General features: G+C 41.5%; 1 protein-coding gene across 9 annotated transcripts in view; it reads right to left on the bottom strand.

The window, feature by feature from the left end:
* Positions 1-3,051: 3,051 nt before the first annotated feature.
* The window catches only part of TMPO (thymopoietin), a 57,593-nt gene continuing 35,964 nt past the window's right edge, over positions 3,052-24,680 (bottom strand). Inside the window, exons 4-10 of one of the 9 annotated variants that reach the window (XM_050935590.1) lie at positions 14,172-14,272; positions 10,210-10,329; positions 10,001-10,096; positions 9,324-9,434; positions 8,369-8,473; positions 7,941-8,035; positions 3,052-5,170 (exon numbers count right to left, since the gene is read on the bottom strand). In XM_050935590.1, coding sequence (XP_050791547.1) covers positions 4,876-5,170; positions 7,941-8,035; positions 8,369-8,473; positions 9,324-9,434; positions 10,001-10,096; positions 10,210-10,329; positions 14,172-14,272 — 923 coding nt within the window. In that variant the 3' untranslated portion in view covers positions 3,052-4,875. The other 8 variants (XM_050935589.1, XM_050935592.1, XM_050935593.1 and 5 more) reach the window with 8 other exon arrangements.

Genomic DNA, 24,680 nt, shown 5'->3' with positions numbered 1-24,680 from the left:
CTGATTATACCTAGGTTTTTGGCCTACCTAGTGTGCAATGTTTTGAGAAATCACATGGCTTTTATCTACAGGGTTTGTGTTTGTAAAAATCTGCTCTCAATTTTACAAGGTATTTCCTCCCTGAAATGACCTCTGAGGGAAGATTGAAAAAAAAATGGATTTGTTTAGTCCGGAAAAGAGAAGACTGAGAGGGGACATGATAACAGTCTTCTAGTACATGAAAGGTTGTTACAAGGTGGAGGGAAAATTGTTGTTCTTAATCTTTGAGGATAGGACAAGAAGCAATGAGTTTAAATTGCAAGGGAGGTTTAGGTTGCACATTGAAAAGCTTCCTGTCAGGGTGGTTAAGCACTGGAATAAATTGCCTATGGAGGTTGTGGAATCTCCATCACTGGGAATTTTTAAGAGCAGGTTAGACAAACACCTGTCAGCGATGGTCTAGATTATACTTAGTCCTGCCATTACTGCAGGGGACTGGACTCTTGAGGTCCCTCCCAGTCCTATGATTCCCCCATCTACATGCTGAAGACTAAATGAAAGAACCTCCAGTGGGCAACTCTCTATCTTAGGCAGTCACTTTATTCTATGCTTGACATTTTCATGCCAGTTTTGACTTTGAGTACCTCTGTTTGCCAGAAGCTGGGAATGTGCAACAGGGGACTGATCACTTGATTACCTGTTCTGTTCATTCCCTCTGGGGCACCTGGCACTGGCCACTGTTGGACACAGGATACTAGGCTAGATGGACTTTTGATCTGACCCAGTAGGGCCATTCTTGTGTACTATTATGCAATGAATTTTTCTGCTCTATTGTTTCTTCATAGAAGGTTTCTTCATAGAAGATGCAATCTAGTATAAGCTAATTGTCAGAAATTTACATTTTAGTACCCTAAAAAATGTTGTGGTACATTACCCAGTAGATCAAACAGATCAAGGCAGGAAATGAACTAGGGTGGCCTGTATGACAATGCAGCATACTAACAAGTAGCCTAAGGAACTAATCTCCCACCCTACAATTGACAAATGCCTTCAAGGCTTCAGGACCAGAGTGGGATTTGATCCGAGACCTCTTGGAATAGTAGAGTCCTGACCACTAGGCAATCTCCACACTCCTAAAGTTATTAATCACTCTATATCAAATGTAGCAGTCCACAAAGTAGTTAAGTTTCAATACAAGTCTGAATATAACTTTTCAGGCTGGGAGCTGTGGGAATCTAGACCAATCATTAGTGAACAACACTGTCATGCATGAATGAATGAAAGCTATACCTTAAAGTGGTAGACTCCAAAGAAAGATATCCCATTCCTTTCATATATATATTTGCAATAGATTTAGGAGCCTAGTCAATTAGCTGCTTTGGAAAATTTTACCCTAAGCCACTTTTGAAAATGGCATTTGGGCACCTAATACTTCTTGGAAGTCAAGAGGTCTGAGGAGCCTAAATCATTTAGCTGCTTCTGAAAATTTTACTGGCATGGAGACTTTCCCTAAAAGCTTGTAATTTAGGAAGTTTGAGGACTAGATCTACCAAAAACAAGAACTTAGGCACCTGCCACTTTTGGTGACACAAAGATCCTCAAAACACTCTCTCAGCTATATCTCTGTAGGCAGCTAGAGTTCTACGGCACTTGTTTCTGCCAGTGAACATGCACACAGCCACTTCAGTTTAGGTGCCCATCTCACACATACATCCCAGCAGAATCCTAATTCAGTGTTTCCCCTGCCTAAGTAGTAGGCAAGCATGCCCATTCCCATACAAAACAGCCAGAGGTTGTGCTTCCCTTATAGATCAGTGGTTAGAACATACATGCTGATGGGACACCATAGTCAATTGGCCCACTGTCTGATATGGATAAAGGGTTTGAATTTGGGTCTCTTCCCTTCCCCTTCAGGAAAGTACGCTATAGCCCAGTGATTAGGGCATCATGGAGCAGGCCTCATTCTTTCTTGTTTCACAGTGTATAAAATAATCAGAGCACAGGGATTGGAAGCCCAGTCTTCCACATCACTTGAACCACTGGCTAGAAGTTTCTTAAAAAAAAAAAAAAAAAAAAAAAAAGTTTGTTGGTTTAAAGTGTACAGGTACTGGGCAGTGTTGGTGGCCTGTACTACATAGGCCAGATTACATGTTTCAGTGGCCGTAACTCCATGATTAAGGCATTCCAAGATGTAGTAAGTGCTTAACTTCCTCAGGGATGAGGTCCAAGCCCTTTCCTACTGGCTACCTTAGGTGACTTCCCAATCAGTGTTCTGGCTTTCAGAAATCTCATTCTTAGGTGCCTAAATCTCTCCTTGCATTGGGCAAGGTGGTCTGTGTATTCTACTGAGGAACAAGGCGCCTACAAGTTAGGCATTGCAACTCAGAATTGCAGCATTTTAGTCCCTTTATGGATCTAGCCAATAGCCCACTCCTGCATGTTGGAGAAATGAGATGAAGTTGACCAGTATTGGTGTTACTCCTTTGATAGCTGATCTTTACTGGCTTATTTTTCCATAAGTGCTCAAGGACCTTCACTTCCACTGCAATCCTTTGAAAGTGCACATGGTCAGCACCTTTAGAAAGGTTACATGCTAAAGTTATCTGATAAAGAGTGACTCATCTCATAGATGAAAGTGAGTATACTTAATTATTTGCCTTCTATAAATACTGAATACTTGAAAGGATTCATTCATAATGCCATAAATGAGTGCCATTAATCCAATATAATGTAGTTATGGTGTTTCTGCTGTAGCTTTAGAAGGTGTATATAAATCTCTAAAGCAAGCACAGCTGAATGAAATGAATTGTACATTCAGTGAATGTCATTTAATTTAAAAAAATTAAACAGTTTGGAGACAGATCAATACACAGTATTTCTTTTTGTAAAGCTACACCAATCCGTAATAGGTTTTCTGTGCCACAGCAAGTTAAGTTAATTAAACCTCTTGGTTCAGTAAAAGCAAAATGGAGCAAAGCCCATCTTGGTACATATAGGTAGAGAAAGAGGCTCAGTTAAGAATTACTGTAAACAAGACATTTCCCCAAAACAAAGAGGGAATTGGAATCTCTGTTAATGATTATTACACAGTGAAATTTTATTTTGGGAATGTTTAAAAATTTTACTTCAGTGGCAGAGAGCTTCAGAATGTTATATATTTCTACACATTTTAGATTAGAAGCAAAAGCAAAGCCCTTCATATAGAGTATGTTCCAGCAATACCACAAGACAGCACATTAAAAGTGACTGATTTCAGTTCTTATGAAAATAAGCACTGAAGTACACATTACATCTTTATTTTTCCACAGTTTGACACCAAAAAATTAATGTTTTCTGTTACAATTTTCTAAAGGATGAACACAAGTTTTACTATTTCATTAAAAACAGAAATTAAAAGAATTAAAGCATTTATTTTAGAGACAAAACTAGTGCTTTGCTACCAAAAATAAGTAAAAGTTGCCTCAAGTACATAGCAAGAAAGTTTCCATAAGAGCAACTATGAACTAAATATTACATTGTATCTAGTTACAGTAAAAAAAGAAAGATACAACTATATTAATTTATATCCTAAGCTTTTTAAAAAGTACCACTTTTATAAGGTTACAATTGTAATTTTGTTTAGAATATGTAATATGTTGCAGACTTAAGTGCACCAATTTTATACATTCACTTTATATTCTATTTGTATTTCAGACTTCACTGGGTGTGGAAAAATCAGTTGCCTGTAACTAGGTTATGGAATTTAGAATGTTTAGACACATTTCCACTGAAAAAAGAAAATCAACTGAATCCAAGATGAGTAATTTTAACCTAAATTAAAAGTCAAAGCATAACAATAACAATGCCCTTTTCACATCAAATATGAAACTTCATGATATAGGGAGTATCCAAGATGAGTATAGAATCAACGCATTTTTATGAGAACATCTGCAAGAGTATCATTCTTAAGCTGTGGGAAAGACTTGACAAATTTTGTTTGAAGAACCTAGCCCTGCAGTAATTTTTTCTGCAGTCTGAATCATTCTGGTGAAAGGTTTAAGATGTAGCACAGCGCTTTAGACTTTGAGTCCTTCAATAAACAAAAAACTGATTCACAGAATATTTTGGTAGCAAAATTATATTTGATGCAAATTTTATTTTCACACATTACTAATAAATAAGTTCCTCTATAAAGAGATCTGTTGCCAATTAGATCTGTAATTATTAGGTTCCTACAACAGTATTGAGCACTAAAATTAAGAGCTACAATTAAAAAATGGATGTTATTCTTAAGTGGAGTTAGTAACGTTACTTAGACCTTACAGAAATGAATACAGCAGGGTTAGTTACATTTACTAAAAAGTTACAGTATTACAGAAGAGTTTATTGCCAGACTTTCCCTACAAGCTACAATATATCAAATTCAGCTGAACAGTTACAATAAAATGCATTCAGGAATGCATTTCCCTTTGTCAGGTTAATAATATCTCCTCCCTCCTCACCCTCACGTTGTGTAGTAGAGAAAAAAAGTACAACCTCTTTTCTGTACGTAGTCAAAGCATTTAAACACAGCTTCACATTTTACTACATTTTTGCCCTTCTCAGCTTCCAAGTTTGCAAAAACAAATATACAGTTTTTCAAAAATGAATTTAAAGATGTCCACATTAAAAAAATAAAGACTACAAAAAGTCCCAGAGATCTAAAAAATGTTACTCATATGGCACAAAGTTCTCCTACTAGTCCAGAAAAAGTTACCGATGTCCATTTATACTGTTTGTTTATGCTTCATTATTCAATTTGTCAAGTTGCAATCACAGTTGTAAGCAGTCCTTGTGACAACAGTAGGGAAGAAGTGTTTTTTTTCCCCTACAATTAAAAAAAAACTGAGACCAAGTTGGGTGTCCCATAGGAGATGATCAATCAGTTGAGATGTCTGCCTCAGAGACACCAAGATATTTAGAAAAAGGATTTCCTTGGTTGGTTTCCATAGATTGATACACCACAAACAAGAAGACTGACACAACAACAAAAAGCAGAATCTTTATCCACATGGGAATGGAGCGTTTTTTTGTTATTGGTTTCTCTGGTTTGTCATCTGCTGAGGGAACATATTTTGAAATATATTTAGATGAAAAGCTTTCCTCCATTCTGAAATCACTGAGCTCTATAGGTCGGCCAGCAGCTCCTTTGATTGGTCTGCGGCAGCTAGCGCTGTTAATTAAAAAAGAATAAATTAGTCACATGTTTAAGTGAGCAATCTAAAGTATATAAAAGTTTTAGTTTAAATGGATTAAGGATCTGTTAAGGATCAGAATGCATGTCAGATACTCGATGTTAAGGACAGATTTCACTACTGCCCCTGAGTAAGCTTTCGGGCATATAGTTCATATTTTACTTTCTCTCTTTCCCATCACTGGTGAAGGAGGAGTGTCTTTCAAACCCATATGCAGAAAGATTGATAGGATATACAAATAGCTAGACTTAAGTATCACGCAGCGCTGTCAAACAATGAAAAAAAAATTGTGATTAATTGCTGTTTTATGTTATGGTTAAACAGAATATTAAATATTTTTTGATGTTTTCTACATTTTCAAATATATTCATTTCAATTACACAGAATGCTTGCCAAGGTGGACTGGATGAGGCTCCAGGAGTTGGCAAAAAGATTTTAGTGATCAGTGTCCTCTCTACTTAAGGGACAAAGAACTTCGGTAGAGATCTTAGCTCTCATCACTGTCCTCCCTCAGGGAAGAAGAGTAAAGAGGTGGAGTTAGTCAAACCAGCAGTGCAAACAAGAAAAGCTGCTTTGGGCAGGACTAGTCTCCTTGCCCTACAATGCTACCACAGCAAGCAGACGATTCCATACTGATAAAGAGGAAGTCCCTGATTTTAGGGACATGGGGGCAGACATTCACTGATATCATTTCCTAACTATTAGAACATGTGCTTCTAAGGCATGCAGTGTTTAAAAGTAACTGCCCCATAAGTCCAATTGTCTCTGTTGGGACATTTTAACTTCCAATAACAATGTCAATGCTTTCTGCACACCAGCAGTGAATACTCAACACTTCATTTCAATGAACTACAGTAAAAGCTGTGTTATCTAGCACTTCAACTGTAAAGTTCTAGAAATGGGCATGTCTGATACCTCCATTAAAAGTCCAGTTGTTGCAGGGCCGGCGGGCTCCCTACCTGGTTCCTCACAAGCTGCAACATGTCCCTGCTGCTCCTAGGTGGAGGAATGGCCATGGGGGCTGTGTGTGCTGCCCCTGTCCCGCCCCACACACTGGGGCTCTGCAGCTCCCATTGGCCACGAATTGTGGCCAATGGGAACTGTGGGGGCAGTGTCTGTGGGCAGAGGCAGTGCGCAGAATGCCTGGCCACGCCTCCACTTAGGAGCTGCAAGGACATGCCACTGCTTGCGGGGAGACGCCTGAGATGAGTGCTGCCAGATTTGGCACCCCAAAGCCTCTCCTGTGCACCCTCCTGCACCCGTACTCCTTCATCCATCTGAGCCCCCTCCCACACCTAAGCTCCCTCTCTCCATTCATAAATATAACTTAGTTAACCAGAATTCTTGACTAACCAGGACCACCACAACCCCCACCTATTCCCCCAACATGCCATAACAAAGCTTTTCCTGTACAACTACTCTTTAAGGAAGAGACATGGGCACCAATACAGGTAGCTCAATGAAAGTCTGTTACTCTGATCTCATTATCTTACACTTCCAGTCTGTGCAGTTGCCAGTGTTGTCTATTTATAAGAGCTCCTGGGCACAGACCACCTTTGTTAGGTGTTTGTAAGATTACTACCACAATAGGGCTCTGGCCTTTCGGTGTTACTGTTGAACAAGCCGACATCAAAAACAAAGCATTTGGATGCACAAGAATGAGAGAGAGTATATTAATAAGTGACGGGAATCAGGAAGCATACAAAGTCTTTGGTACGTTGAACCTCAAAAGAGACTAGGGTTACTTAGTTTATAAGATAAATAAGAGGCATTGATACAAGAATGCAAAATAATGAATGGTATGGAGAAGTCAAGTCAGACATTTCTTTTTACCTTCCTACGTTATACAAGAAGGAAAGGAGATTTAATGGAATTCAAAAGGCAACATACTTTTAGAGTAAAATCCCTTTTAAATAAAAAAAACCACATATACCACACCCACTGACTCAGGGAACTCTGTCTCAAGACATTGTGGCCAAAAGCTAAAAAGATTTAAGTAGGATTTAGGACTGGAAGTTCTATACAGATAAGAACATCTAGTTACATTAGACAGGATGCCTATACCTTCATGCTTCAGTGCATATGGCAATCACTAATTGACAGATTAGAAAAGAAAGGAATATTTCTCTCTTTTTTGGCACTTTCCTTTGAAGCAGCTGGTATTGACCAACGTCAGTCCAGTGACTAGTCTCTATATGGACCATTAAGCTGATTTTGGCTACAGAATTCAGTGCTCTGCTGAAGCAGTACTTTTAAAAAATGTGTCCTGGACCTGTGCATATCTTTCTGCCTGGAACACAAACTAACAGGATATTTTTAGCCTCAAATAAGTTTTTAAAGTTTTACCATTTTTATTATTTAAAATCTCATGGTGGAATACTGGACTTCATTTCAGAAGAAAATGTGTCATTTTAAAAAGAAGATTCCTTATCTGAACTAATTCTGTTTATAAAAGGCTTATTTACTGTTAGTATCTGAAGCCTAAATCATACTACATCTCAATAATGTTTGTGATACTAGAGTAAACGCTTGTTAGCCCAGGTAAATTCAGTTTTAGTTCTAATGGGATAAGTTAATTTTGACAGTTATATGCAGAAAGGCATGCCACCTAGCTCTATGGTGTACTGTGAGGTTGAGCCACAGAATACTGATTAATTCTTAGAGATTTCCTAGCAATATAACCTAATTAAACCCAGAAAAAAAAAAGTCTATCATAACTAAGTAAAACATAAGATGCTTTTATTGTACCTAATTCCTGTAGGTGTTGATACTTCATATGGGAACATTTCCTTAAGAATATCTCTTTCTACTCTTCGTTCTTCTGCTGGTGTTTTCTCCACCACCTACAGGAACAAATAGAAGAAGAATTATAAATCTTACCTAACTCAATAGCTTTTTTTCCCCCCGTCTAGTATAGATATTTAGAGTGACCATAACCCTACGTGATTTGAAAGGGAGAATTTGGTTCACCCAGTGAATTTTAAGAAGTCTTTCCTGGATTTTAATTGTTGGTTTAAGCTTTGTTACTGGCAGCTGTCTAGTGATTTTTGGTGTCCAGATGCATTCAGCGTTGTCCTCAGTTTCCTTCAACATGAAGAATACTTTGTTGTTACTTAGGCAGTACTTATACACCAATCAGACAACAATACAGATGATCAAAAGAGACTAGTCATCACCTCTATCATGGCTGTGTTGAGTAGATCACTGGATTGTGTGTGACCAACGTTAACAGTATGTTTATGAGGACGACCTGTTTCCTCTTGCTGTGGTAAGCGAAAGTGCTGCAATATAGCAAAACACTGACTGCAAAGGCTTATTGGGTTTGAGACAGTAAAGCAAAGCACTCGTTTTTAATAAATGTAATTGGTATCAGCTCAGTGCTCATTTACCAACATAGTGAAATGGTGTCTGATCTCTGTAAGCAAATGAGGTAGCCCATTTCACATGTGGACACATCTGAAAGCAGAGCCACTAGTTTTTAATCAAAGATTTCTTATCTATTTTTAAGATAGAGTTGTATTCAAAATGAGCAATGCAAAAGTGATAAATCCTATTGATTTCTATTAGGAAAATAGTAATGCTACAGAATAGCATACAATATCAGGTCTAAAATTTTTAGCATAGAAAAAGGTTTCCAGAGATAATATAGTCAAACACTCTAGAAGCAGGGCCATTTTAGTTATTAAAAGAAGAGGCAGATCTACTCCAGTAATGTTACACTGGAGGCTTTTGGTTTAAAATAATCCTGCTATTTGATGCTCTAAATTAAGCCAGACTTGATCAATTTTTCAAAATTCAAGAGCCATGTACTTGACTCTGTCTCTGTTCAACTAACTTGACAAGGACAAGTCAAACCCACACAACATGCTACATTGATGACAGAAGCAGCACAAAACTGCAAACATGACCCCAGAAATGCAGAATGGCTCAAAACTAAGCCAGTGTTTTATTGGCCAAACTTTTAAACTTTACATTAATCAGTCAAGCCATGATATAATGCTAGTTTGATCCAAATACCCTTGTGCTACCTGTTAGAGAACTACACCCTCATTCCCACTTCTGCAGGAATGAATAAATAAATACAAGAACTCTGTCCAGAAACAATAACAATCTAAAATTTAATTCATTTACTTCAGCTGTCATCAATGGTTTCTTTGGTGTTCTTCTGGGCAAGTCTGAGAATTCACTGATTGACAGTGTAGGAGCTGCATGCTTGACATTTCCAGGCACCCTATTGACAACCTGCTGAGATTCAAATTGTTCAGACTCAATTAGCCAAAATACAAAAGAAAACAAAAATAAGACAAAATCTGTGTTAAACATTTGGGTACTAAAAGTTATCACTCAGAAAAAAAAAGATGATGATTTAAGAGGAGCTACTTTGGAAGAACATTCTAAATACATTAGTGACCGTTCCAGGTTTTTTTTTTTTCCCCTAAAAGCTGTTTAGTGACAGAACCTCACAAACCCTCAAGACAGGTTTGTTGCATGTGTTAACTAAAAATGGCCCTCCATGAAGGTTGTGGTACTGAAGTTCCCCAATCTTCCACTTTTAAGAAGATAGGAATCATCATACTGTCTCAGACCAGGCCAGCAGCAGAAGGCTTCAGGGGTTGGTGCAAGATCATATGCTTATATAAGACTGATAAAATGAAGAGGGAAGCATATCTTGACAAAGTAAAAATACATTAAGTATTGGGGGCTATCAAGTAGAGTTAGATTTGTTTAAAGTGAAAGCGCTTTCTAGTGTAAGTTAAAAGGTACATTACAGAAGGATATCACTTGTATAATTTATTAGATATATTTACTAGGGTCTCGTTGCTTGAAGCCACTATAGTTTCAGCTATGGGAGTACCCTCTGACATTACTGCATCATCTACAGGCAACTGTGCTGTAGTTTCCACCTGTTTGTTTAAAAAACAAAACAAAAACAGTGAGTGTAAAAAATAGTCTCTAGGGCCCTGACAATCTCAGGAAAAAGTAAAACGAGTCTAGATTGCAATAAGCCTCTCATCACCCTTTTCCTTGGTGTTCTTCTTGATACTCTTGTAGACTCCCTAGAAACTGCCTGAAGAGGTCCACTTTTTGAAGATCCACTTGTCCAGATAGCCTCAGTTACTCCATCTTGAGAATAGTTCTATACAAGCATCAAATACATTAGCAAGCATATAAAAGCCATGTCCCAACACTGAAGTGTCCATAACTAAAAGCCACAGAAGTATGCATATTCCAGATGTAGGTGTGTAGCACACTTGCTTTCCAAATATCTTGCCTTCTAGAATACCTGCATTAATATAGGATATCAAGGGATTATACTCAACACTACACTTAAGAGGATTCTTATTTATATGGAGCTGAACAGACAACGTATTATGATTATCAGAACAAAAAGTGACGGCTATCATCTCCAGAAAGTGTAGAGTATAAATGGTTTACATCATCACTGGCTAAAACCTGATCTCTGGCTTGAACCTGGATAACCACTAATGAGCGATATGCCATTTTACATTTAACCCAGATATCTCATCTGCATAGGTAAAAAACAAACCTCTTGTGCATCTGTAGGAAGAGGTGTTACCAAAACCATTTACTCAGATAAAGTTTTGTCTCCTCTGAACACAAGATAGGGAGGTTTCCAAAGACAAATACAGCAGTTTGAAATTCCTCAGAAATTGTTTGCCTAACCACCATTTGTGCCTTTGAAAGTCTCCCCCATAACTGTAACAAATTTTATATCCATAAATTAAGCTTTGCCCATTCCTTATGGCCAAGACTTGAGAGACAATTAGTCAAACCTAAACCAGTCCATTAGATACTAAAGACAAGTGTCATACTAATGTTAGAATAAGATTTAACTTAGGAGTTTTCCCAATGGCTTTATATCCATTGGAGGAATGAGGTCATTCACCACATTAATAGTATTGTGGGTTTAAGTAACTGGGAACATAATTTTCAGGTTAGGTCTCAAAGAGTGAGGAAAGACCCCAAATCTACAGAAGCAGCATAAAAAGCTGCAGTTTTACAGTGGCAACTTGAAACACAATTAAAAATCCCAAATCCATAAAATAGCCAACAGTTAAAAAAAAAAAACAGAAACCCCCCCCACCTACTTGAGGAAAAGAAGTTTACACTAGTAAAAAAAAAACAAAAAAACAAAAAAACAAAAACCAAAACCTGAGCAATAATCTGAAGCCAATAGCAAAACAAATGTAACGTGCACATTCTTCTTTTAATTAATTAAATAAATATAAATTCAGGAAGTTTGGTAGTTTGTTATCATTTATAAGATAGCTCTTCCTAACACATCAGGGGGCGCGTGGCGGTGGAATTGCTTGTTTATTGTTGCTACAAATTCAGTAGGAGTACAAGTTTTTATGTAGGTAAGACAAGTTAGTAATTGAAAAGTTTAGGAGACTAATTAGTGAACTTTTAATTGGATTTTGAGAAAACAACATCACTTCCCATTAGATCTTAAATTTCATGGAGTACGCTAAATCTGAGCCTAAACTGTTCGCAATATTTCTGTAAGTTGTAAGAAAAAAAACTTCTCAAATTAAACAATTCTTTCCTTCCAAATCTAACCCCATCTTCCTCGCCCCCCACAAATTTTGGATTATGTCCTTTCCTAAAAAGCAGATAATTTTGGAAGCTTACTGTACTTTACTGAAGTTCATTCACAAATCTTTGCCTGTTACAGGTTTTAGATTATATTGTTTGCAGCTTTAACCACTCAAAAGTACTTTTAGCTTCTACTGTGGGCATTCAGTATTTTCATTTACTAGATTTTAAAAGAATATTAATGGGTCCAGGTCAGCCTAGCTAAAGAGAGGATTATGATGGTTTAAACCAATAAATATTCATCATTTTGAAAGGATGTGTGTGAAGAGTTTTACTATTCTCTTTGAGTCAACCTGGTGAATTGGATAAGATACCAGCTGAATTAGCACTGGATCATATAGGTGCAGATTTCAGACTCAGTGGAGTACTATTGTGGCAGACCAAATGCATTTGAACTACTCAGTTTGGGGTCTTAGATGCCTCAAGAGATCAGGCAAGAAAGTCAAATTAACACCTATTTGTTTAATGTAGGAGGTTGTGAAAGCAGGTTGTTTTCATATATTTCTCCTGTTGGTTTGACAAACTGCTAAGATAAAAAGACATTCAGGTGACACTGCAAGGTCTATTTGATCTCTTCCAGGGTTTGTTCTGAGTACAGGCATGTTTATTTTGCCAAGTAGGTCCATTCAAGGGGCACATTTTAATAAAATGGACATTAAGGCAATGACTTCACAACACTCTGTCTTAACTTCGTTTCCCATTATGGTTCTATGACAGGATGCTACTGATTTCAACAAGATGGAGATGTCAGCGTGCTCTCTCTCGGAAAAAAAAATAAAAAAATATGCACATTCCAGGACAGAGGCCCGATTTTTCAAGAGATTTGGGCATGCCAACATCTGTCACATTCAAATTAGTGGGAGCTGCTGGAAGAGCACCGATCCTTTTTTTTTTTTTTGGAGGGGAGGGAGAGAAATCAGGCACCTTATTTAGGAATCTAACTCGAAGTATTCATTTAAAAAGGATTCTTGGCTAACTGTTTAAATATCCTTTAAAATAATATTGTGCGGTCAACAATTTTGAATTTTTGCTTCAACTAGGAAGAGCAGAAGTGTTTGAGTAGGACTCCTTGATTTTGATTCTCAAAGTGAACTGGAACAGTTGTGACAATAAGTTACATTACCATATGTCTATGTATGCCCCAGCCCAGACAAAAATTAAGTGGTACTTGGATGTCTGTTTCAAAAAGGTATCAGACAAAATTAGTAAGAGTTCACCATTTCTGAAACAGCCATTGGAGACAAATTCCAGAGAAGGGAAAGATTCAGAGCAGCATGCACTAGTATCAGTGGTTGAACCACCATTTTAAAATAAATTTTTCTATTTTGTCCCCTCATACTGCCAGCCCACCCGATCACAAAGTTCTACAAAAGCCAGTTACTCAAATAGTTGCTCCACAAGGATTCCACTACCTTTCTTCTGCAAAAAGAAATGTTAGTCAGGCCACTACACTACTACCAGCCAGAACTGGATCATCTAATGAAATACACTAATCTGGACAAAAGGATATTCACATTGATATGCTAACTTCACAAGGGTTGATTAGCTACAGGTATTTGATAAATCAAACTCCTGAAGTCCACATGATCAACTCATTTGTTAAGAAATGAATCTATACACCCTAAAACCCAAATACAAAAAGCCTTCATTAAGCAAGCTAGAGTGTACTAGCATTTCAAAGTGAGGCACTCAAAAGTTAGGAAGTTCCCATGTGTATGCATTGATAGTATTTGACCATACAACTGCAGACTGTTTTTCCCCCACATATGTTCTTCTCTTAGGATAAAATTAGTGGGGAGGTTAAGTCCTCACTCTAAAGCACAGAGGCCCTAAAGCCTCTCAAACAGATACCAGGATATTTTAATTAAGCAAACAATTATTTTCCTTAACTTTGTTCTAAGAGAACTTTACAGAGCTGGTTTTGCTGAAGGTTCAATAAAATAAAAAATAAAAAATAAAATAAATGTTTCTTTGAGACATTCAAAAAGGAAATTTCAATAATTTGGCAAATCTATAAGTCATTTAAAATGGTTTTATAATGCAAAGTCTTATGCAACCTTAACTACAGCAGTGCTGCCTATAATATCCTAGAAAAAAGCAAAAGCTAAGATTAGCAGCTATATTTTGCTCAAGTTCAGTGTTACTGAGTAGGCAAAATATTAACAAATAGCTCCAGGATTAGCTAAGACTTGGGTTGTGTTTAATTACTGCATGATTCCTGGAAAACTTGTGATAAACAGTTTAGCTCACTTCAGATATTAACCATATGCGAATATTAGTCGAGCAATATGAAAAATTCAGCTACTGCAAGTATACTCACAATTACAAGTTGGTAAGAAAATGCCATTAAAATAAAGATACCTGATTATGTTCAACAACTCTTCTTTGTTTGAGTGTTACTGGTGTCTTTGTCTTGGCTTTCAGTGGTTCTCTCTTCTCAAGTCTGAACTCTACCTTGGGATCTGAGAATAAAAAAAGTCAGTCACCATTACTCCTTGGCAACTGAAAGAGCCAAAATCAAACAGAAGAGCCTACTAACGTTCTACATAGAATATTAAAAAAAAAAAAAAAAAAAAAAAAAAAAAAAAAAAAAAAGTAACTGTCAAGACCATAACATAACCCAAATAATGCACTTCATTAAAATAGACCATTTTAGCTGCCAGAATGGTTGAGTTATAACTTGTAATATTCTCTTAATATAACTAATATGGGCAAGTTTGCATTGTGACATACCGCTTGCCAGTATGCGGGTCACTACAGATGGGTTCGTGTAACCCCAGCCTGCCAGTCTCATCCTTGCTCTCACCAGCCATGGTTATACTGCAGGGTGACTCCAAAATACTCTCAGCCCTGGATTTTCCAGGAAATGTATGTCTTGTACACCCAGCTCTCCAGGGCAGTCCAAATATACAAAGTCCATTATTCCTTTAAGGGAATAATATACACACACAACTTGCCACCTTAAATGGTGTTACCTACACATTTCAACTTAAACATGCTACATTAGATAAAACAAGTTTATTAACTATAAAAACATTTCTAGTACTCAAAATAAGGAATAAAGGTCAGAAATGATTTTAAAAGATAAAGTGCTTTCTAGTACCCAACTTAAACTATATAGTTTATTAGATTCAAAGCAAAAAGTTTTTCACTATACACTTCCAAGCAGCATTACTGACCAAACTCTTCAGGTCAGGACTCCTCCCCCAAAGTCCAACTCCTCCACCTCCTGAGCAAGTCCACACTTAAAACATTTAATGAAAATGCCAATGGGAGAGCTCTCTCTAGTCAGTTTAGCATAGTTAATCGACCTCAGTCCCTCTTTGAAAAGTATTTCCAACTGAGAACCAAGAGACCTGGGATCAAGTGAAGGAAGGAAACCTCATGCTGTTTCTTTACTAAGATGCAGATATTTTTGTCCCTGCTCTCCTTTCTTACCAAAGAATGGCCACTTGATGGGTGATGGCCTATCAGCTTTATTTTCACTTGGCTGAGGTGTCAGTTTGCCCTTTGTCTTTGAAAAAGTGGTTTAGCCACTTCCCAGACTCTTCTAAGAAACACACTTGTCATGCTTTCAGCTGATATTTGCAACTTCATACATAAGTGTTGCTACATATGCCTTTTGCCATATTAGTAATCAGCAAGTTATGGGTTTTCAAATGATTGTACAAGACATGCCTTATGAGCTAACATTATTTCAACAGTGAGTCGGGTGTGAATACAGGGGTGCATTCCACCACATGCCTTCCAGCTAACAAGAACATACTTTAAGTGTCCAGACAAATCCTATAAAGCCTGTAGTTACACTCTGAGTACTGTCTGAAATGATGCATTTTCAAAATGTCCTTTAAAAGTCTTTGCTCTGTTGGACAGATTAATAAAAAAACCAAAGATGTTTGCCTCAAATTATGATATGACATACAATCTTGTAGTTACATTTAAAAGTACGAGGATAAGAGTTTACAAGATGTCACTTGAGGGCCTGTATACCATATCCAGATCTACTGATAAAATACGCAAGTTACACAGTGTTAGAGAGGCTCACTTATCTGCTCTTCTAGTTTAATTTCCCTATTTAAAAGTGTAGGCTACATACTGTAGCTTGTGACATTAATTTACTAGTTGCAGCCTTGTTTCCAAGTTGAAAGAGACAAGGTGGGTGAGAATATCTTTTATTGGACCAACTTCCATTGGTGGGAGGAAGAAGATTCCAAGCTATACAGAGCTCTTCAGGTCTCGGAAAGGTCCTCTATGCTATACAGTTTTGTTGACAAGTCAGCTTTCGTCAACAATAAAAAACAAAACAGTGGAAGTGTACACAATGAAATGCTCCTGCCGATATAACTCCCCGGCTACATTGACATAATAAAACCTCCTCGGCAAGCAGCACAGAGCTTTTTGTGACATAGTTAGAGCAATGCAGTGTCAGTATAGACGCTGTACTTGGCTCTGGCGCCCTAATTGGCCCACAATGCCTATCTTGACCGCTCTGGTCAGCATCTGAACTTATTTATTGTCAATTTGTGAATTTCTTCAAGGAAGAATTCTTGGTGTAGAGACTGAGATAGATCCGTTTACATAGCAATTTACATCAATGAATTTAACTAACCCATTCAGCATTGCTTATATTTAGTTGTAACATACAACGAATTGGGATTAGGACAGAAGTCATCCAACAAGAAAAAGTAAATGTGACTTATGCAATTAGCCAGTATAATACAATTTGTGAATTTTACAACTGAACATACAATTTAAAATTCAACTAGGATTATCTGAACTAAGCATTTACCCATTCCATGAGTATTTTTGCTCAAAAAGTTCAAATATTGGAGTCTTTATGGAAAGCAAACACAAGAGAGTTGTGAAGATGGTCAAATCCAAGCTAGTTTTTAAATATGAATGAATATTCAAGATGGTTTCCTCCCGCCCTCCCCCCCACTATTCAATCACCTCCAGTATTCAGAAAGATTATTGCATAGTCATTTACCACAAGCATAGCTACAGTACACACAGCAACATCTTAAATTAAGGTGTCATTTAACTATCATCATTTTTAGTAGCGTCTTCCAAACTTTTTAAGTTGTACTCTAAGTGAACCAATAGAGACCATTTTATGGCATAGAAAAGATCAAAATATAATTGTTGAAGTTTAAGGAAATTGACAAAGGTAGGTTACAACTTGCAATTTAGAAAGTAGCACATACACTTCTACCCCAATATAACGCTGTCCTCACGAGCCAAAAAGTGTGTGTATGTATATATACCTGTGTTATAGATGAAACTGCTTTATATCGAACTTGCTTTGATCTGCCGGAAAGCACAGCCCACTCCCCCCCCCCCCAGTGCTGTTTTACCGCATTATATCCGAATTCATGTTATATCAGGTCGCATTATATCAAGGTAGAGGTGTAGTTTCAAGCTCAGACTGTACAAAAGTTCCCACGTGCAAAGGGTAAGCTCAAAGCCTATTCACTACTTGGATGTTTAAGTGGGACTTTGTGCTGGTTCTCTTCACAGGTGAATCACACTCAAAGTATATATGGTCTACTTTGAGAGGGAAAAAAATAGACTATAGCAATATATTTTAATTGTATTGCTGACACCCCCTTGTTTCATGTGCGATACTCATTTGAAAAGAGTGAAAGAGAACTGCTCCCTGATCGGATTCAAGTTTAGCATAACGCTGACATAAGTGAATCTACAGTAAGTCCATAGCTGCTCATTTTAGTGTGAACAAAAAGTTTCTATTTCTGTAATATTCTGAAAGATAATGGAGCAAATAAATAAGCAATCAATTTGCAACCGCCTAGAAGATAAGGTGATAAGCAGTCACATGGCTTTGTCAAGAACAAAATTTTGTCAAACCAACCTAATAGCTTTATTTGACAGGGTAAAATGAGCCTTGGGGATTGGGAGGAGGAGGAGGAGGAGGGTAGATGTGGTATATCTTGACTTTAAGGCTTTTGATACTGTCTTGCATGACCTTTTCATAAACGAGGGAAATACAATTTAGATGGAGCTACTATAAGGTGAGTGCCTAACTGGTTGGCACATCGTTCTGAGAGTAGTTATGAATGGTTCAGAGTCAAGCTGGAAGAGCATATCAAGTGAGGTCCCGCAGGGAATATTTTCATCAATAATTTAGATAATGGCACCAAGTACACTCAAAAAGTTTGTGGATCATACTAAGCAGGGAAGGCTTGCAAGTGCTTCAGAGGACAGGATTAAAATTCAAAATGATCTGGATAAACTGGAGAAATGGTTTGAAGTAAACAGGATGAAATTCAATAAGGACAAATGCACAGTACTCTGCTTAGGAAGGAACAATCAGTGGCACACACAAAATGGAAAAAGACTACCTAGGAAGGAGTATTGCAGAAAGGGATTAGAGGGTCATAGTGAATCACAAGCTAAATAAGAGTCAACAGTGCAATAGTTACACACACAAAACCACACAAGCAAACATCCTGAGATGTATTAGCAGAAGTGTTGCAAGCAAGACACGAGAAGTAATTCTTCTGCTCTACTCCACTGATTAGGCCTCAGCTGGAGCACTGCGTCCAGTTCCAGGGAGCATATTTCTCCAGTTTGTCCACATCTTTCCTGAAAGTCCAGAGAAGAGTAATAAAAGTGATAAAAGGACTAGAAGACATGAGGGAAGAAAAAAATTGGGTTGGTTTAGTCTGGAGAAGAGAAGACTGAGTGGGCGGGGTGGGGTTGGGGGGACATAAGTTTTCAAGTACATTAAAGGTTGTCACAAGGAGGATGGAGAAAAAATTGTTCTCCTTAACATCTGAGGATAGTACAAGCAATGGGCTTAAAATTGCAGCAAGGATGGTTTAGGTTGGACATTAGGAAAAACTTCCTAGCTCTCAGGGTACTTAAACACTGAAATAAATTGCCTAGGGAGATTGTGTAATCTCCATCGTCTAACCTGCTCTTAAAGATCTTCAAACATCTGTCAGGGATGGTCTACAGTAACTCTTCTCTTAATGTTGTAGTTATGTTCCTGAAAAATGCTACTTTAAGTGAAACGATGTTAAGTGAATCCAATTTCCCCATAAGAATGAAAGTAAATGGGGCGGGAGGGGAGTTTAGGATCCAGGGAGGAAAAAAAAAAAAAAAAGTGTGCGCGCGCGCGCACACACACACACACAGAGTACAAAGTTTTAAACAAATAATTTAATACCGTACACAGCAATGATTGTGAATCTTGGGCCTTGGCTACACTGGCGCTTTACAGCGCTGCAACTTTCTCGCTCGGGGTGTGGAAATAAAAACACTGCTGAGCGCAGCAAGTTAACAGCACTGCAAAGCGCCAGTGTAAACAGTGCCCCAGCGCTGGGAGCATGGCTCCCAGTGCTGCAAGCTAATCTCCACGGGGAGGTGGAGTACCTGCAGCACTGGGAGAGCTCTCCCCCAGAGCTGGTGCCACGACCACACTCGCATTTCAAAGTGCTGCCCCGGGAGCGCTCCCACAGCAGCGCTTTGGAGTTTTGAGTGTAGCCAAGCCCTTGGTTGAAGTGATGGAGTCAGATGGTGGAAGAGAGTGGGATATTTCCCAGGGAATTCCTTGCTGCTAAATGATGAACTAGCACTTGGCTGAGCCCTCAAGGGTTAACATATTAACAACAATGTAGCCTCACACTCTGCAAGGCAGCAAAAATGAGGGAGGAGACATAATAGATGCATGGCAGTGGCTACAAATATTCCCTGCGGAAATTGAATGTGATGATGAACCCATGCTATCCCACTGGAGAGCATCACTCCCTCCACTTTCCAAAATGCCAGGGAAAGGGGGAGAAGAGGGAATGTGTGCGTGTGTACGAGACACATACACACTGTATGTGGAGCACACTACCCCTTTAAGTACACTGCCTTTTTAAGTAGATCAGCAAGCTGAGACAGTGATTTCCCTACATTCCCCCTGAAATTCCCAAAACCCCTCCCCTCAGTTTTGTGAACTAGTTACATGCCAAACCTGGTGAACTTTGCAACTTTGTCCTCACCCACAACTATTTCACATTTAGGGACAACATATACCTTCAAGTCAGCGGCACTGCTATGGGTACCGGCATAGCCAATAGTATGCCAACATTTTTATGGCTGACTTAGAACAACACTTCCTTAGCTCTCATCCTCTAATGCCCCTACTCTACACTGATGATATCTTCATAATCTGGACCCATGGAAAAGAAGCCCTTGAGGAATTCCACCACGATTTCAACAATTTCCATCCCCACCATCAACCTCAGCCTAGACTAATCCACACAAGCAGTCCATTTCCTTGACACTACTGTGTTAACAAGCAATGGTCACAAACACCACCCTGCACCGGAAACCTACCGACCGCTATACTTACCTACCTGCCTCCAGCTTCCATTCAGGACACATCACATGATCCATTGTCTTCAGGCAAGCTCTAAGATACAACCGCATTTGCTCCAATCCCTCGACAGAGACAAACACCTAGAAGATCTCTATCAAGCATTCTCAAAAACAAGAATACCCACCTGCTGAAGCGGAAAAAAAAAAAAACCCCAAAACAGATTTACAGAGCTAGAAGAGTACCCAGAAGTCACCTACTACAGAACAGGCCCAACACAGAAAACAACAGAACACCACTAGGCGTTACCTTCAGCCCCCAACTAAAACCCCTCCAGCACATCAAAGATCTACAACCTATCCTGAAAGATGATCCCTCACACTCCCAGATCTTGGAGACAGACCTGTCCTTGCTTACAGACAGGCCCCCTACCCCCCACAACCTGAAGCAAATACTCACCAGCAGCCACATACCACAGAAAAGACGGTTACTCACCTTTTGTAACTGTTGTTCTTCTTCGAGATGTGTTGCTCATATCCATTCCAGTTAGGTGTGTACGCGCTGCGTGCACGTTCGGAGAAACTTTTACCCTAGCAACCCAGGTGGGTCGGCTGGGCGCCTCCTGGAGTGGCGCCGCTATGGCGCCCAATATATATCCCAGCCGACTCGGCCACCCTTCAGTTCCTTCTTGCCGGCTACTCCGACAGTGGGGAAGGAAGGTGAGGTTTGGAATGGATATGAGCAACACATCTCGAAGAACAACAGTTACAAAGGTGAGTAACCGTCTTTTCTTCTTCGAGTGATTGCTCATATCCATTCCAGTTAGGTGATTCCCAAGCCTTACCTAGGCGGAGGGGTCGGAGTGAGATGTGGCGGTATTTAAAACTGCTACGCCAAAGGCCGCATCATCTCTTGATTGACGGACTAGTGCATAGTGTGCGGTGAATGTGTGGACCGATGACCAGGTCGCTGCACGGCATATCTCCTGGATAGGCACGTGCGCCAGGAAGGCCGACACCGACGCCTGAGCTCTCATGGAATGTGCCGTGAGGTGGCCAGAGGGGACATGAGCTAGATCGTAGCATGCGCGAATGCATGCAGTCACCCAGGAGGAAATCCTCTGGGAGGAGATAGGTAGACCCCTCATCCATTCTGCGACCGCCACAAACAGCTGAGGAGACTTCTGGAACGGCTTTGTTCGCTCAATGTAGAAAGCGAGCGCTCTGCGTATATCAAAGGAGTGTAGCTGCTGGTCCCTCCGAGAGGAGTGGGGCTTCGGGAAGAAGACCGGGAGGAAGATGTCCTGGTTGGTATGGAAGGCAGACACAACCTTAGGGAGGAACGCCGGGTGGGGTCGCAGGTGTACTTTGTCCTTATGGAAGACGGCGTAGGGTGGGTCCACTGTGAGAGCTCTCAGCTCGGAGACCCGTCTGGCCGATGTAATGGCCACCAAGAAGGCCGTCTTCCATGACAGGTATGTGAGCGAGCAAGTCGCCAGTGGCTCAAATGGTGGGAGCGTGAGCCTGTTTAGGACCAAGTTAAGGTCCCAGGTGGGAGCAGGGCGGCGTGCGGGGGGGGGGGGGGTAGAGACGCTCCAGGCCTTTAACAAATCTAGCGACTAGGGGGTGGGAGAATACGGAGCAGCCACCCTCTCCTGGTCGAAAGGCGGATATGGCAGCTAAGTGCGCCTTTAAGGAGGATGTCGCCAGGCCCTGCTGCTTAAGGTACCAGAGGTAGTCTAGGACCATGGGAATCGGGGCCTGCGTAGGGTTCACCCCGAGTAGCACACCAGCAAGAGAAGCGCTTCCACTTGGCCTTGTACGTCGAGCGAGTGGAAGGCTTCCTGCTGTTAAGGAGGATATGCTGGACCTGTGCGGAGCAGCTGAGCTCCGCCACGTTCAGCCATGCAGGAGCCACGCCGTGAGGTGGAGGGCTCGTAGGTCCGGGTGACGGAGCCTGCCGTGATCCTGTGTGATCAGGTCTGGGTGGAGAGGGAGGGGGATTGGAGGGTCCCCAGACAGGTCCAGCAAGGCAGTGAACCAGTGCTGTCTGGGCCACACAGGTGCGATCAGGATTAGATGCGCTTTGACCCTGCGTAGTTTCAACAGGACTTTGTGCACCAGAGGGAACGGAGGGAAGGCATACAATAGGTGGTGGGTCCATGGCAGGAGGAATGCGTCCGTGATCGACCCGGGAGAGAGACCCTGAAAGGAGCAAAACTCCTGGCACTTCCTGTTGGACTTGGTCACGAAGAGGTCTATGCGGGGAAATCCCCAACTCTGGAAGATGGAATGGATGACATCCGGTCTGACCGACGATTTGTGGCATAGGAAGGATCGGCTGAGTCTGTCCGCCAGTGTGTTCCTGACTCCTGGGAGGAAGGATGCCACCAGATCTATTGACTGGGCTATGCAGAAGTCCCAGAGTCTAATGGCTTCCTGACATAGGGGAGATGAACGGGTTCCCCCGTTTGTTGATGTAGTACATGGCAGTTGTGTTGTCCGTGAGTACGGAAACACAACGGCCATGCAGACGTCGTTGAAACGCCTGGCAGGCGAGGCGGACTGCCCTCAACTCCCGAACATTTATGTGGAGTGACAGCTCTTGGGACGACCAGAGGCCCTGGGTACGTAGGTGCCCTAGGTGGGCCCCCCCACTCCAGGGATGATGCATCGGTTGTTAGAGTCATTGACGGTGGCTGTGGATGGAACGGCATCCCCGCGCACACTAGGGATAGGGTCAGCCACCAGTCGAGAGAGCGGAGAGGGTCGGAGGGGACCGTCACCAATACATCTAGGGAGTCCCTGCCCGGGCGGAATACGGAATGAAGCCACGTTTGGAAGGGCCTCATTCGGAGCCTGGCATACTTCGTCACGTAAGTACATGCGGCCATATGCCCCAGTAGTGTGAGGCAGGTGCGAGCTGAGGTGATTGTGGAGGCCTGCAAGCTCTGTATGAGCAAGACGATAGTCTGGAAGCGGGGCTGAGGTAAGTAAGCCCTGGCTTGAGTAGAGTCCAGGGTTGCGCCTATGAAGTCCAACCTCTGTGTGGGGACCAGGCTGGATTTCTCGGCATTGAGAAGCAGGCCTAGCTGGGAGAAGAGGTCCGTAACCACCTCGACATGTTGCCGCACCTGCGACTGGGAGGACCCCTTTAGGAGCCAGTCGTCGAGGTACGGAAACACGAGGATTTTCCACCGATGGAGGTGGGCGGCCACAACGGCCATGCACTTGGTAAACACCCTCGGGGCCGTGGAGAGGCCGAAGGGTAGGACTGCGAATTGTAAGTGCTGATGTCTGACCGTGAAGCGAAGGTATTTCCTGTGCGGTGGAAAGATGGCAATATGGAAGTACGCGTCCTTCATGTCGAGGGCGGCATATCAGTCTCCAGGATCCAGGGATGGGATAATGGTTCCCAGGGAGATCATGCGGAACTTCAACTTGAGCATCCATTTATTGAGGCCCCGCAGGTCCAGGATGGGTCTGAGACCTCCCTTGGACTTGGGGAATCAGAAAATATGGGGAGTAGAACCCCTTGCCTCTCTCGTCTAGAGGTACCTCCTCTATAGCTCCTGCTGCGAGGAGAGAACGAACCTCCTGCAGAAGGGTTTGCTCGTGAGAGGGGTCCCTGAAGAGGGACTGGGAAGGGGGGAGGAAGCAAACTGTAGGTGGTATCCTTGCTTCACAGTGCATAGCACCCAACGGTCTGAAGTTAACCGGGACCACGCCGGGAGGAAGTGGGAGAGGCGGTTGGAGATGGTAGGGGAAGGATCCTGTCTTGAGGCTGGTACGCCGTCCCCGGGCGCACCTTCAAAAGCCGGACTTGGAGCCCGGTGGTGCCTTGGAGGGCCCTTGGTTTTGGCCTCCCTGGGAGCCGGATTGGCGTCTGCGGCCCCCTCGGCCACGCCGTCTACTGAAGTCCTGCCTCTGGTGGGGTGGGAAGTATGGGCGTCGTGCTTGGGGCCTGAAGGGTCTATGCTGGGTGGAAGGTGTATGCATCCCCAGCGAGCGTATGACGACTTGATTGTCCTTCAGGTTTTGCAATTTGGAGTCCGTTTTGTCCGAGAACAAACCCTTCCCGTCAAAGGGCAAGTCTTGGATGGTATATTGTAGTTCCGGGGGTAGGGTGGAGGCCTGAAGCCAGGAAATGCGCCTCATGGTTATTCCCGAGGCCAAGGTTCTGGCTGCTGAGTCGGCTGCGTCGAGGGAGGCCTGTAGAAAGGTCCTGGCCACCTTCTTACCCTCCTCCAGGAACGCATTAAATTCCGGGCGTGAGTCCTGGGGTAGAAGCTCAGAGAACTTACAACTATAATATATGGGCGGAGGTGGGTAACGGCCCAGTAGGGCCTGTTGGTTGGCCACACGGAGTTGCAAGGCCCCAGCTGAGTACACCTTGCGACCCATGATGTCCATTCGCCTAGCTTTCTTGGCTTTGGAGGCTGGTGCCTGTTGGCCATGCCGTTCCCTGTCGTTGACCGACTGGACAACTAGGGAGGAGGGAGAGGGGGGACGTATAGGTACTCGTACCCCCGAGAGGGTACCATG

This window comes from Gopherus flavomarginatus, chromosome 1 (assembly GCF_025201925.1).
Source record: "Gopherus flavomarginatus isolate rGopFla2 chromosome 1, rGopFla2.mat.asm, whole genome shotgun sequence".
Lineage (NCBI taxonomy): Eukaryota > Metazoa > Chordata > Testudines > Testudinidae > Gopherus > Gopherus flavomarginatus.
Note: the sequence above shows the minus strand (reverse complement) of the source record. Positions and strands in the feature narration are given on the sequence as shown.